Source organism: Takifugu flavidus, chromosome 15 (genome assembly GCF_003711565.1).
Source record: "Takifugu flavidus isolate HTHZ2018 chromosome 15, ASM371156v2, whole genome shotgun sequence".
Taxonomy (NCBI): Eukaryota; Metazoa; Chordata; class Actinopteri; order Tetraodontiformes; family Tetraodontidae; genus Takifugu; species Takifugu flavidus.
Window position 1 is genome coordinate 1,797,807 of NC_079534.1, and position 11,417 is coordinate 1,809,223.

Consider the following 11,417-nt stretch of genomic DNA (forward strand, 5'->3'; position numbering starts at 1 on the left):
AATTGGACAAAACCAGACAAAGACCAGTGCAATTAAATAGGGGGCGATATACTTGTGCATTTGGGTCAATAGACTCTACGGGATTTATTTTAATGGGGAAATAAAACCATACAATGAGATACATGCTCGTTTACACATCGATTAGTATTTACAGTCTGTCCACGCACCAGAAAAACATTCAGGTTTTATTCTAAAGTTTCTCTTGATGTAACTGGATCAAATCTTGATTATCTGGCTCATCATTTATGTTTTGCGACTTTGGAGGTAATTACCGGCTGTGTGTTTGATTTAACCATTTTTCTGTTGTCTTTGACGATTTAGCTTTTATGCTTTTTTCCCTGCTTCGGTTATTCATTTATGCCATTTTTGTCAGGTTTTCGTTGTGACCCGGAAACATAAAGACGGAAATCAAGATTAAAAAGTAACCACATTATTCTGAAGGGTGACGAGTGCTCACGAACATCTGCAGACGCCACGTGCACTTTAATCACAGGTGTTCCTGGTCCATCTATACGGCCACCTCCTCCCCTAAGCAGTCCGGCAGAGTCTCAGGGTCCAGCACGTTTAAAAGCCGAGCCGAGCTGTCCGCCGCCTCCGCCTGCCCCCAGCTGTCCCGGTCGTCGCTCTCGTCTGTGTTGGATTCGTATTCGGACCCAATCCCGGACTCCCTAAACCGCAGCAGCTCCAGGGCTCCTAAAACCTGCTCCCCCAGCGGCGAGCTGTCATCGGGGGCTCCGTCGCTGGGGTTCTCCCCCGAGTCCTGACCCGGCTCCTGGCCGTCCAGGCCCCTGGTGGAGAAACGGAAACACTCCAGCCGGACTCCGCTTCTGCTGAGCCAAGGAGGGCCGACGTCCGCACCCACCGAAGTCGAGGAGGAGCTCGTCGGAAGGGCAGGGTCCCAGGAACCGTCCATGACGGGAGTCAGGGACGGAGCGGTCACGGACCGCGTACAGGAGGAAGAGGGCAGGGGTTCACAGGGTGCGCTGGGGGGCCTTGCACGGAAGGTGATTTCCAGGAGACTGTCCTGGGACCCCACTAAACACAAAGACAACGTCGAGAGTCAAAGAGTTGGTTGTCTTGCCACGGCACCAGTACAGACACACTGCTACACGAACCACAGACCCCTGCTGACGGGATTTGATCCCTCGTACGCAGAAGCGCAGCTGAAGCCTCTGAGATGGTTGCCATGAGATACAGTTATCTACAGTGAAGCTGCATGAATGAGTGGAGGAACGGAGGCGATGCGAGAGGAGAGAGGACGCCAGAGAACATAGGAGCCAGAGAGGGAAAGGGACGGGATAAGCACTCACCGGACGTTAAGCGTCTGTTTGCTTTGATCTCCAGCTCCTGGATCTGTCTGACCAGCAGGGAGATGTGCTGCAGGAGGTCGGTGTTCTGCTGCAGCAGCCTCTGAACTCTGACCTGGGCATCGTTCCGAGCGTTGGCCTCCACCGACAGCTGCTCCTGGAGGACGCGGACCTGCACATCATCAAAGACAAATCAAATCCCTTTAATCCCTTTGAAAAAGTGATAAACCCCCCCAACACACAAACCAATTCCACCACTTCTCAATCTAACCATCAAGGGGACGGGGGCATAGAACCAGAAATAATGAAAGAAAGGATGAGTTTGTCTATTTGAGGTGTAGAGGAACAGGCCTGGTTTTATTGGTATAAGTATGCACACCGTGCACGTTAGCGCTGTCGTTGTTAGCCTGCTAGCATGATGATGCTCGGAGGAACATTCTGAATTGGGTCTTCCATCAGTCTGTGTCATCTTCCATCATTCTCTACCCAGCAGAAGCTCTGATAAATAGCTGCTGCTGCCGTCAGAGTACATGTTGACTCAACCTGCCTCGGCTCTCTGTAACTATGGCAACCATGGTAACTACATGGAGGGAAATGATAGGGTTCACAGTTTTTCTGCACCAGAGAATGGCAACAAAACCAGTGTTTTGGTTTTTTTTTTGATGTGCGTACCTGCGCTGCTGCCGCCAGCGCCTGCTGCTCCTGCTGCTGCAGCTGTTTCCTCAGCAGCTGGATGTGGTGCTCCTCAGAGACGGAGGCCTCGGCCGCCGGGTGATACGACGCAGGGCCTCCGAAGATGGGTGAATTCAGCAGGAGAGGTGGGCTTTCAGCGCCCTGCAGACAGACAGGGGGCATTCATGACACCTTCCTAAGGAACTTTTGGCGTGGAATTCTCAGTCCTCAGAGCGGGACGACAAAGTTCCGACCGCTTGGTACAATGATGTTTTTTGCAGTTATGGTGGTAATAAAAACAAACATGGAGAGAAAAAGAGGTGATGGAATAAAAAAAAGCAATGAAGACCAAAACAGAAGCAAGGCGATGTCTCGAGTTCTGCTAACACTTGTTTCCGTGTCTACAAGAGCGCCCCCTGGCGACCGCCAACGGACTGTGCAAGTTAGGTTGAGTGATTATTCCATCTTTTATAGAACACTCAAATCCGGTCCTAAAGGGCCACGATCCAGCCAGGTTTTCCATCCTCCCAGGCAGAAGACGGCTTTCATCAACTGGGAACCAGGTGAAAGAGTCTGTCCGGTTGTTCGGAAAACCTGGCTGGATTACAGCCTTGAGGACTGGGTGCGAACCTTGCTGCTCTAATGGGATTGTAATTTATCCATTATTTGTAATTACTGTAATTACTATCAAAACAAATCTTTTCCACTAGCAAATTCCTTTGATTACAAAAGATTAGCATCGATTAATGTAATCACGACACCAAAGACTGGGTCAGAATCTATAACCCGACTGGCTGTTTAGCTGCTGTTGGTTTGATCACAAAGGAATTACAACTCAGCTAATTAAGTTAGAGCTCTGCGCCCGGTGGGGGGGGGGGGGGGGGGGCACAGGTTTTCTGTCATATCTGAGAGGGGAGATCGATAACAATCCTCCACGGTGAAGGACGCTTGACCTTTAAAGGACACACGGGAGATGGAGGAACACCATTTCAGGTCTCTGAGCAGATCTGAAGCCAGTCTGGTCATCAGCGCTCTCGGTGTTAGCAGAGCGGTGCTACAAAACATCTCTGATCTCATGAATAAATAAAAATGCTGGAGAAACTTGCAGATTTCCTCCCAAACGAGCCTCCAAAGTGCCTTCGTGTGGGCACGGAGACGCCACATTTATTAATTAACCATCGATTCGCCACTCAGATGAAAAGGTTTATGAAATATTGAAGCATAACGCGTGTCATGCAGGCTTTTCTTGCTGTGATAGCTTGTTTGTGTCATGTCATGTTTGCCGACTGGGCTTTTTAAAGCTGTCATCTCTGTATTCTGGGCAGGAGCCTCCCTTGACCCACCTCCAGGCTGTTCTTGAAGCCCTCTTCCCGCCTGCTCTTCTCCGGCTCTGATGAAGAGATGCAGTCGATGCTCTCCTCCGTGGTGGCGTCAAGGTCGTTCTTCTCTGCCAACCCCAACCTCTTCTTTGCTGACGAGAGAGCAGGACAATGGAATCAACTGGCGCGAAATGGCGGCTCTATTCCCAATGTTTCTGCTCAGGGTTTTTTATATAAAAAGTGAGAAAGAGAAACAGATGGACAGGAGGAACTGCAGACAGTGTGTGTGTGTGTGTGTGTTTTCCTCCATACGTTGGGTCCAAGACAACAGTCCAAACCTGTGTGTGGCTGTGTTTGTGTACAGATGAACAACCTGGCACTGCCTCTGACTCCGCCACCTTCCCGTCCTCCTCCTCGTCCTCGTCCTCCCCATCATCGTTTTTCTGCTGCAGGGTCAGCTGATGACACACATCGAACGCCTGACCCACCGTCCGCACGATCCTCATGGCTTGAGACTGCACAGGAGGAGAAGCAGACAGGAAATGTGTGTGTGGTGGGTAATAAGGTAATAAGATACACATGCGGCTATAGAGGACAGAATGGGTGTGTGTGTCTGCGTGTGTGTGTGTGTGTGTGTGTGTGTGGTGTGTGTGTGTGTGTGTGTGTGCAGCAGCAGGAGGAAGGTGAGGCTTCAAAATGAAGACAAAGGAGAGCGAATTACAGCGGGAAGATGGCCGCTCATCTTTATCCCTGCACACCTTCTGCTGCCAGGCTGATTGATGGAGCCATTTCACAGGCTGTGACAACAGGAGGGGGGAAGATGAGATCAGCTCGGGGGGGGGGCGGCGACACCCTCGTGGCCATTCAATCACCGGTAAATACGAGTCCGGGGCTCGTACGTGCGCAGTCGCCGGAGCCGTATTTCACATGTGGAGGTTTTCTGAAAGCAAAGTGAAGCCCTGCAGGGACGGATGAATCCCCTCCCGGTCCATCTCCTCCTACCCCATCCAGAAAAGCCGCGATGAGGCAGCCCCCCTCCCCCCCTGGGGAAGCGGCTCATTCCCTCCATCCCTGACGGGGTGGTGAAATGAAAACGGCCCGTCTCCTCTTCCCTCGTCTCCGCTGGGATAATTAGTATTCATCTACACTAAGACACTGTCTGGTATCCATGGTGAGGGGACGGCAGCCTGCCGATGCTCCGTCTTTGTCCCGGTGGTGGTGTTGGTGGGGGGGGTGTAGATTTTATTCTTTTTATTTGGCGAGGGACGTACATCACCTCACAGACGGGAACGGCAGTACCTTCCTCTTTGACTTGAAGACGTTGCAGCGGAAGACGCTGCTCTGCCCCTCTCTGGCGATGTAGCTGAAGATCTTCAAGTCCTGGGCGTCGTGCGACACGTAGAAGATCCTGTCAACGGGAAAACAGCCACTGGTGAGGAGACATGGCCCTCAGGGAGGGGGGGGGGGTTACCGTGCAGAGGGTCTACCTGGAGATGGGGTCCTGCGTCACCACGACGGCGTCTTCATCCCACGACCAACCTTTTCTCTGTCACAGGAAACACACAGAAAAGTCTTTTTAAGAGTTTTGGTGCGGTCAAACAAACCGGGGAGCGGGTGTGGGGGGGTGGGTGGGGGGGTCTGACCTTCCTCTTTTTGCGCAGGATGACCCGGATGTGGTCTGTGGACACCACGATGTTGACCTTCTTTTTCTTTATGTTCTTCAGCTTAAATTCGTACTGTGAAGGAAGAGCAGTCAGCTTTAGTCCCACCGATTTCCCGCTCTCTGGAGAGCGACACCACCGTCCCCCCAACGTGCCCCCAAGGGGTTTCCTTCTGCTTCCCGGTTTGAGTGAACGCGGGGGAAAACAAAAATCTGTCAGCTTTGGTTCCCGGGAGCTGTTTCCGTGGCGCGTGTGGGACACGTTCATCCCTCTGAGTGATTCATGTGGGAGCCTGCAGAGGCAGCAGAAGCTCAGGCAGGTCCGGAGCGTTCCGAGAGATCCCGGTGTTCCATCAGCCCCGGCCCCTCTCCTCATCGTCAGATGCGTCCGCCCATGAGAACCACCTGACCCTTGATCCACCTGACCCAACGCACACACACACACACACGCACACACACACACGCTCGTGCTGTCGGAGAGCCGCATCAACGTCGTCAAACACCCAATTGTGTTCCTTCCTGTTGATGCGTTGAACTGTCTTGTGTTTAATTATTAACATTGTTAATCTGTCACACCCCCCCCCCCCCCCCCCACACACACACACACACTCATCGGTTCGTCCTCCTCCTCTACGCTCCAGCTGTCAGAACCGTAACAATGGATGTTCATCTCCATCTTCTTCGCTGCCGACGCTCTTCTGACGTCCTCCTGTGTGGGTGTGTGAGGGGAAGTTTGAAAACACCCCCCCCCCCATGAGTTTGCAGAGCCTCCAGGAGGAAATGAGTGCTCGCTGGTATCAAAAGGGCATTTTCTTGACCTGGCAGATTACATCTTCCCCTGAGTCGCCGGGGACGTGTCTGACCTTCTGGGTGCCACGGCGACTGGGTTGTTAGATTAAACCGAACAGCTGACAAACAGCTAAATCCTCTCCTCCTGCTCTGCAGCCGAGCGTGACGGCGGGGGAACCGTGCTGGGCTCTGACAGCCTGCCGAATCCACCTGCCTGCACAGCTTTGTGTCAACAAGTGCTGCTCGGCGAACGCACCGGGGGGGGGGACTGAACCGCCATCGGCTACAGCCTGGAGGTCATGGGATCGGACAAAAGTTGCTGTTGGGAGCATCTTACCCTGATTCTCCTCATCGCTGCGACGATTTCCACCCGGCTGCTGGGGCGGCCCACCTCCAAACTGCCGATGTACTGCAAACAGGTCGAGAGCGAGACATGTGACACATCTTCCATCGTTTTAAGCATTACTGGGGGGAGAAAAACCACCGGAAAACGATCATTCCATTTTCCGTGTTCAAACCTCCGGATGGGAAGGTTTTCACTGTCTTTGTGTATAGAAATAAAAGTTTGAGGCTCCTTCTGGGACAGCACAGCGTCACATAACAGCGCGAAAAAGGACAAATGGAAGAAAGCGAAGGGGAAACCATGAAACACAGCCATTAATAAAACCCCACAGGTGAGTTGCGCACATGCACGGGTCAGAACTGTCATCTGCACTGCTTATTCTTCATTAATGGTTTGAGATAAAAACCTGTGATTTAATTTATTACGCGGAGTCCCCCCCCCCAAAAAAAAAAATTCAACCGACGTAAACGTCACATAAACGCATAAATCAGGTGTTTCACAAACCGAGGATCTGATCTGTCTATACATCATTCTGTATTCTCACCATCTGCTGCCGTACCTTTGCCTCGAAGCACACCCCGTATTTGAACACCTCGTCGTTGTGCATGGGGATCCTCAAATCGTGCGCGTCATCCACTAAATTGTACTTGGTCACCCCTGGCATCTCCCCACCGATGGCCGACTGCTCTTCTCTTCCAACCCCGCACACACGCGAATCTCCTGCGCACTCTCACCGGAGCGACGCTGGAATCCGCAGGTCATCCGGGCTGAGGCGAAGGATTGGCTGACGAGGTGGGGGGGTGGGGGGGTCAATTAACGATCGGGGACTCGCTGAAGCTCCTCGCTTCGGTGTGAGGCGGCGCGCACCGCCGCCGGCCTCCCGATGACGCGCGGATCTCAGCGCATCGTGCCCCCCCCCCCACCCTTGGAGCTCCGTAGCTTGGCGTTAGATCGATATCCAGGAGAAGTGGGGGGTTTTGGGGCTTGGAACGCGGGTGTCGATCCGGACAGATGGAGGCAGCCTCTGCTACAAGCGGCCACAGCAGGTGTTTGGATGTGGGACATCTAGCGGCATCGCGGGGAATAAACGCGCTCCCTGTCAGTTTCCAGGCGCAATTCCAGCAGTTGGGGTGGGGGGCAGATCACTCAAACAGATCACTCAAACAGATCACTAAAGCGTGAGCAGATAAACACACATAAAGCAACTTCACCCCCCCAGAGAGAGAACCACACAGCGAAAGTCTGAGTTGCAAGAGATTAAGGTTACGAACTGTAGTTGTTGGTCTGCTCACGAACTATTAATGACATCTGGTCTCCAGCCCCAAAACACAAACATTATTGTTAATTGGAGACCAAATTTGTGTTTTCCTGCCTTCATCCTGCAGCCTTCCCGACCCCAATCAGGAATAAGAGGAGGTGAGCAGAAACTGGATGGATGTTAATGGAATGTTCTGAGCTGGAGGCGGCCGGTGACCTTTAATAAAGCCTCTTCGGTGCTCTCCAGATCTGTCAATGACGTCCTGTTGTTGTTGTTTGGTAGCAGACCTGAAGGATGATGAGGAAGACGTGAGGATGGAGGCTTTCAACCAGAGAAAAATAAAAGGCAGAGTGATCCCGTGGCAGTTACATAAAGACACACACGCTCTTGACCCGGCGAAACTTCGCCGTTAAAAAGAAGCACATCCTGAGGTTTTAATGGGTCCTTCTCAACCTTCACAACCACAGCACCGACCCGTGTTCCCACAGCCGTTGACCCACTTCTGAAGAAGCTCCAGAACAGTCAGAAAGACATTTATCATTTTGCCTATTATTTTCAGACGTGGAGGCAGGATAAAGCTCTAATTTCAAAGATTTTTTTCATTATAAGTGACTAATATATGTATTTATATTATGAATTATATTTCCATTATATTAATTATGGGGAAAGAAAAATCACAAATACATGTTTTCAGTCACTGGTGGCGTAAATCGACCAATTCCCAGTTCTACCAGTAGGAGGCGCTGTGGTCCACGTAATTCATTTATCTTGGAGAGGGAAAAGCAAAGCCTATTTGAGTCTCCTTACCTGTCTTTTCTGCGTACATCTCTGATTTTCTGCGTGTAGGAGGAATTATTATCTCATTAGTCAATATTGTTTTCTTGTGCCTCAGGGAACAAACGCTGTCACCTGTAAATGAGCTCACGCTGGTTTTGTAGGAGCAAAGTGACAGAACGGTGTCGTCTGAGGACAAAGTGTTCCCTGAGGTTACACTTGACCGGATCACAGAAGCCGTGCCCGCTCGTTCAGAAGTTCGTCTCCCGTTCCTGCTTCACAGCTGGTGACACGGCCCTCATTTGTCGACACCTCCTTCGGTTTCGGTGATACATTTAGGGACGACTATTGACGCCGCCATCTTGCGGGAAAAGATGCTCACTCATGGCATAACCTGCTGATGAACTGGACTCCAGGGCGTCCGAGGTCCCCCTACAGCTTCTTCTATCTCACGTGACGTGTGCACGGTGTCCAGCTGAGTTGTTCCATTAGCACGCTAACATGCTAATAGCAAATCTTTCTTCATAAAAACAAAAATCTGACACTATATTAAAAGCAGAAGGGCCCTCCGTGTGTTTTTGCTGGTGTATTTAGGATACTTTGCTGTTGAACTGTTGCATCATTAATGTGGTAAACAAACTCGAACTTGAACCGGAACCCTGCAGGGATGGTTTGATGTCCGGCAGCTGGAACTCAGACTGACACACGACCAGCGGATGTCAGGCCTTTGCTGCTCTTCATAGTCTCTCTCTCTCTCTCAGACACACACACACACACACCACACACACACACACACACACACACTCACACACACACACACACTGACTCATCCGTCTGACCCATGCCGGTTCCTGGATTTCCTCGACTTGCAGGCTTGTTTGACATAAGGCAGTTTGTAAATGGAATAAATGGCTACTGGAGGCTCTGGTGGCTCATCGCTGCCCTCTCCAGTTATTTTCAAACTCCTTTGATCTTTTTCTACCATCTGGTGGGAAGGATTTCTTGTCGGTCGCCTGCTGGAGATTATGCTGGAGTAAATGAAGAATAACTGCAGGGCAATTGGCGAAGGAATCACTCAAAACGCCGGAGGTCCTGGAAACGGACTTTGCTTACATCAAGGCTTGTTTCTTTATGCTAGGCTAAAGCAAACTACGCTAAGATAAGAAGCTAATAATGAGGAGAAATGGCTTCCTTTTGCCATCATATATAATCTAAGTAGAAATTTATTAGAAACTCTGTATATACAGTCTTCTGTTTGTCCCCCCCACTGTTTGATCCCTGAACTTCATGCTTTTAGCTGCAATGTGCAAAAAGTAATTTATGATGCTGGAAAGTTGCAGTAAAAGCTTTCAAAGGTTTACAATATTCATAACACTGTCTGAAGTTGCATCCTATCACAGACATTCATCATAGGAGAAGAAGCACTCTGGCCAAACACGCTGTGGGAAAGCACATTTTTCCCACCAGAGAGATGCAGGATTCCTGATCACATCTTTAGAACCTGGTTTTTCGATCTAAATTAGTTGAACAACACCTTTCTTGTCCTCTGTAGCCTGTAAAATCGACTATAAATACAATTAAAAAGCCTCAATATCTCCAGTTCTGACTGGTGATTCAGACTCTCCAGTCTCTAAACTTCAGGTCGGAACCAGCAGAACCAGGAAAGGGTCTTCGGCACAACTTTCCCTGGAAACTGATTCCCAGGTCGTTTGAGCGGAGATGAGTCAATATTATTCACAACATGTGGTTTGAACCCCCCCATCCGCTGACATAATACCGGGCAGATGCTGACATAACCGTATTCTAGTGTCACACGAGTGTTTTGGAGATGAGCGTGATCATCTTGACCAGTGGAAACTTTCATAATTTATTTCTGTTAACATTTTTTGTAAGAAAAAATAAATAAATAATCCAAATCAATGGAAACGGACCTGGAGTGTTTCTGACAATAGCTCCGCTCGACCGAGCAGGGTTACGTTCCCACGGCAACGGCAACTGTCTTTGTTTTTCACCTGGGCTCACACAAGTTCAAGTAGTTATTAATTGCTGCTCAAGCCACAAATATGCATTAAATTGAGCGCACTGACTCGTCTTTACTGGTGAGTGGGCCCCGGCCCCCGTTTGGGCCCCTTTAGTCACAGCTCTACTGACATTTAAAGGAGCTCATTATTGCCACTGTAAAAGGATCATTAAACAGCAAAAACAACAGCGTTCAGCCTCCCTCATTCCAGCCCATCCAGGTGAGGACTGTAAAGCTTTACGATGCGGAATGTGAAGAAATCAGGTCGGTTTGAGAGTCAATGGGCCTGTTTTGGCCGTTTGTGCAAACACATTACGGTTATTTGCGGATTGAGGAGCGTCTAAAGATGGTGCTCGCGTCCATCTAGGCAAACAACTGGGAATGAAACGAGATGTGGAAGAGCACAAAAAAATGTAGCAAAAACAGAAGAAGCACACACACTTTAATGTTTTACTGAGAGCAACTCTCAATAAAATTGCTAAAGCTAGTATGAAAAATCGGTTCAGCAAATTGAATCCGATAAATTTCCTTGAGTCTGTTAGATTTGGACTCAATGAGAGTTTGAAATAATGCCAGGGTTGACTCTACTTTCCCTCTTTAATCTCTATGTTCTCGCCCCTCCTGATGCCTCCTCAGGTTCCTACACTTGTTCTTTTCTGGAAATGTCGAAAAACTCCCCAGAAAATTTCCATAATTGGAGTAATTGTTCGGCACGTACCCGTGCAAGATGCTAAATTGTTGGAGGGGACGAGAGCGTGGGTGTGGAATGGCGGCGAGGGCGGCGCCTGCTGGAAGGGGGTTAATTTATGAAGAGTGAGTGGGCTGCGCTGACTCAACGGCTGAGCTAGTAAACAAAGCTGCCCGTGGAGGTGCTCGGTAGGTGGCTGACGTCTCCATGGTGACCTTCCATCACACTCGGGTGCACTCGCAGATTCTCATGTCCTGTTTTGACGCACTTGCACAACCCGGCGAGCATCTTCATTTAGCTAAATGCATGATTAGTCCCCAGCTGGGAATTAATTTATTTATACTCTGCTCATCAGCGCCCCCCCCAGATTCTGGTTTTTATAGCAGATTGATGTGTCATTTCCAAAGAAACTTAACGAGTCCCTGTTTCAAATGTGTGTGGTTGAAAAGGTATTTTTAGCATTGAAAACACACACACACACACACACACACACACACTTTCTTCACTGAGGAACCACTGAGGCAGCGATTAGTGACGTTTTCGTCTTCTTCTTCTGCTGCTGCTATTTTTCTGTCGTCAGTCACCAA

The 11,417-nt window shown here is 49.9% G+C and overlaps 1 protein-coding gene across 2 annotated transcripts; it reads right to left on the reverse strand.

Annotated features, from left to right (window-relative positions):
- Positions 1-52: 52 nt before the first annotated feature.
- Positions 53-7,179, reverse strand: LOC130538523 (carboxyl-terminal PDZ ligand of neuronal nitric oxide synthase protein-like). 2 transcript variants are annotated; one of them, XM_057056178.1, is made up of 10 exons: positions 6,635-7,179; positions 6,085-6,156; positions 4,942-5,034; positions 4,786-4,844; positions 4,598-4,706; positions 3,672-3,813; positions 3,323-3,450; positions 1,980-2,141; positions 1,311-1,479; positions 53-1,035 (listed from the first exon to the last, which is right to left on the reverse strand). In XM_057056178.1, the coding sequence occupies exons 1-10, from the start codon at positions 6,752-6,754 to the stop codon at positions 509-511; spliced, it is 1,581 nt and encodes a 526-aa protein (XP_056912158.1). In that variant the 5' UTR covers positions 6,755-7,179; the 3' UTR covers positions 53-508. The 2 variants fall into 2 exon arrangements, with proteins under 2 accessions (XP_056912158.1, XP_056912159.1); XM_057056179.1 differs by having other exon boundaries at positions 6,650-7,177.
- Positions 7,180-11,417: the final 4,238 nt, after the last annotated feature.

Bases quoted from the DNA above. Each gene is read 5' to 3' on its own strand.
- LOC130538523 (XM_057056178.1), bottom strand. From the start codon at position 6,754: ATGCCAGGGGTGACCAAGTACAATTTAGTGGATGACGCGCACGATTTG. The intron at 4,707-4,785 runs GTAGACCCTCTG...TCCCGTTGACAG, and splicing joins ACGCAGGACCCCATCTCCAG to GATCTTCTACGTGTCGCACG. The intron at 3,814-4,597 runs GTACTGCCGTTC...CCTCCTGTGCAG, and splicing joins TCTTCAAGTCAAAGAGGAAG to TCTCAAGCCATGAGGATCGT.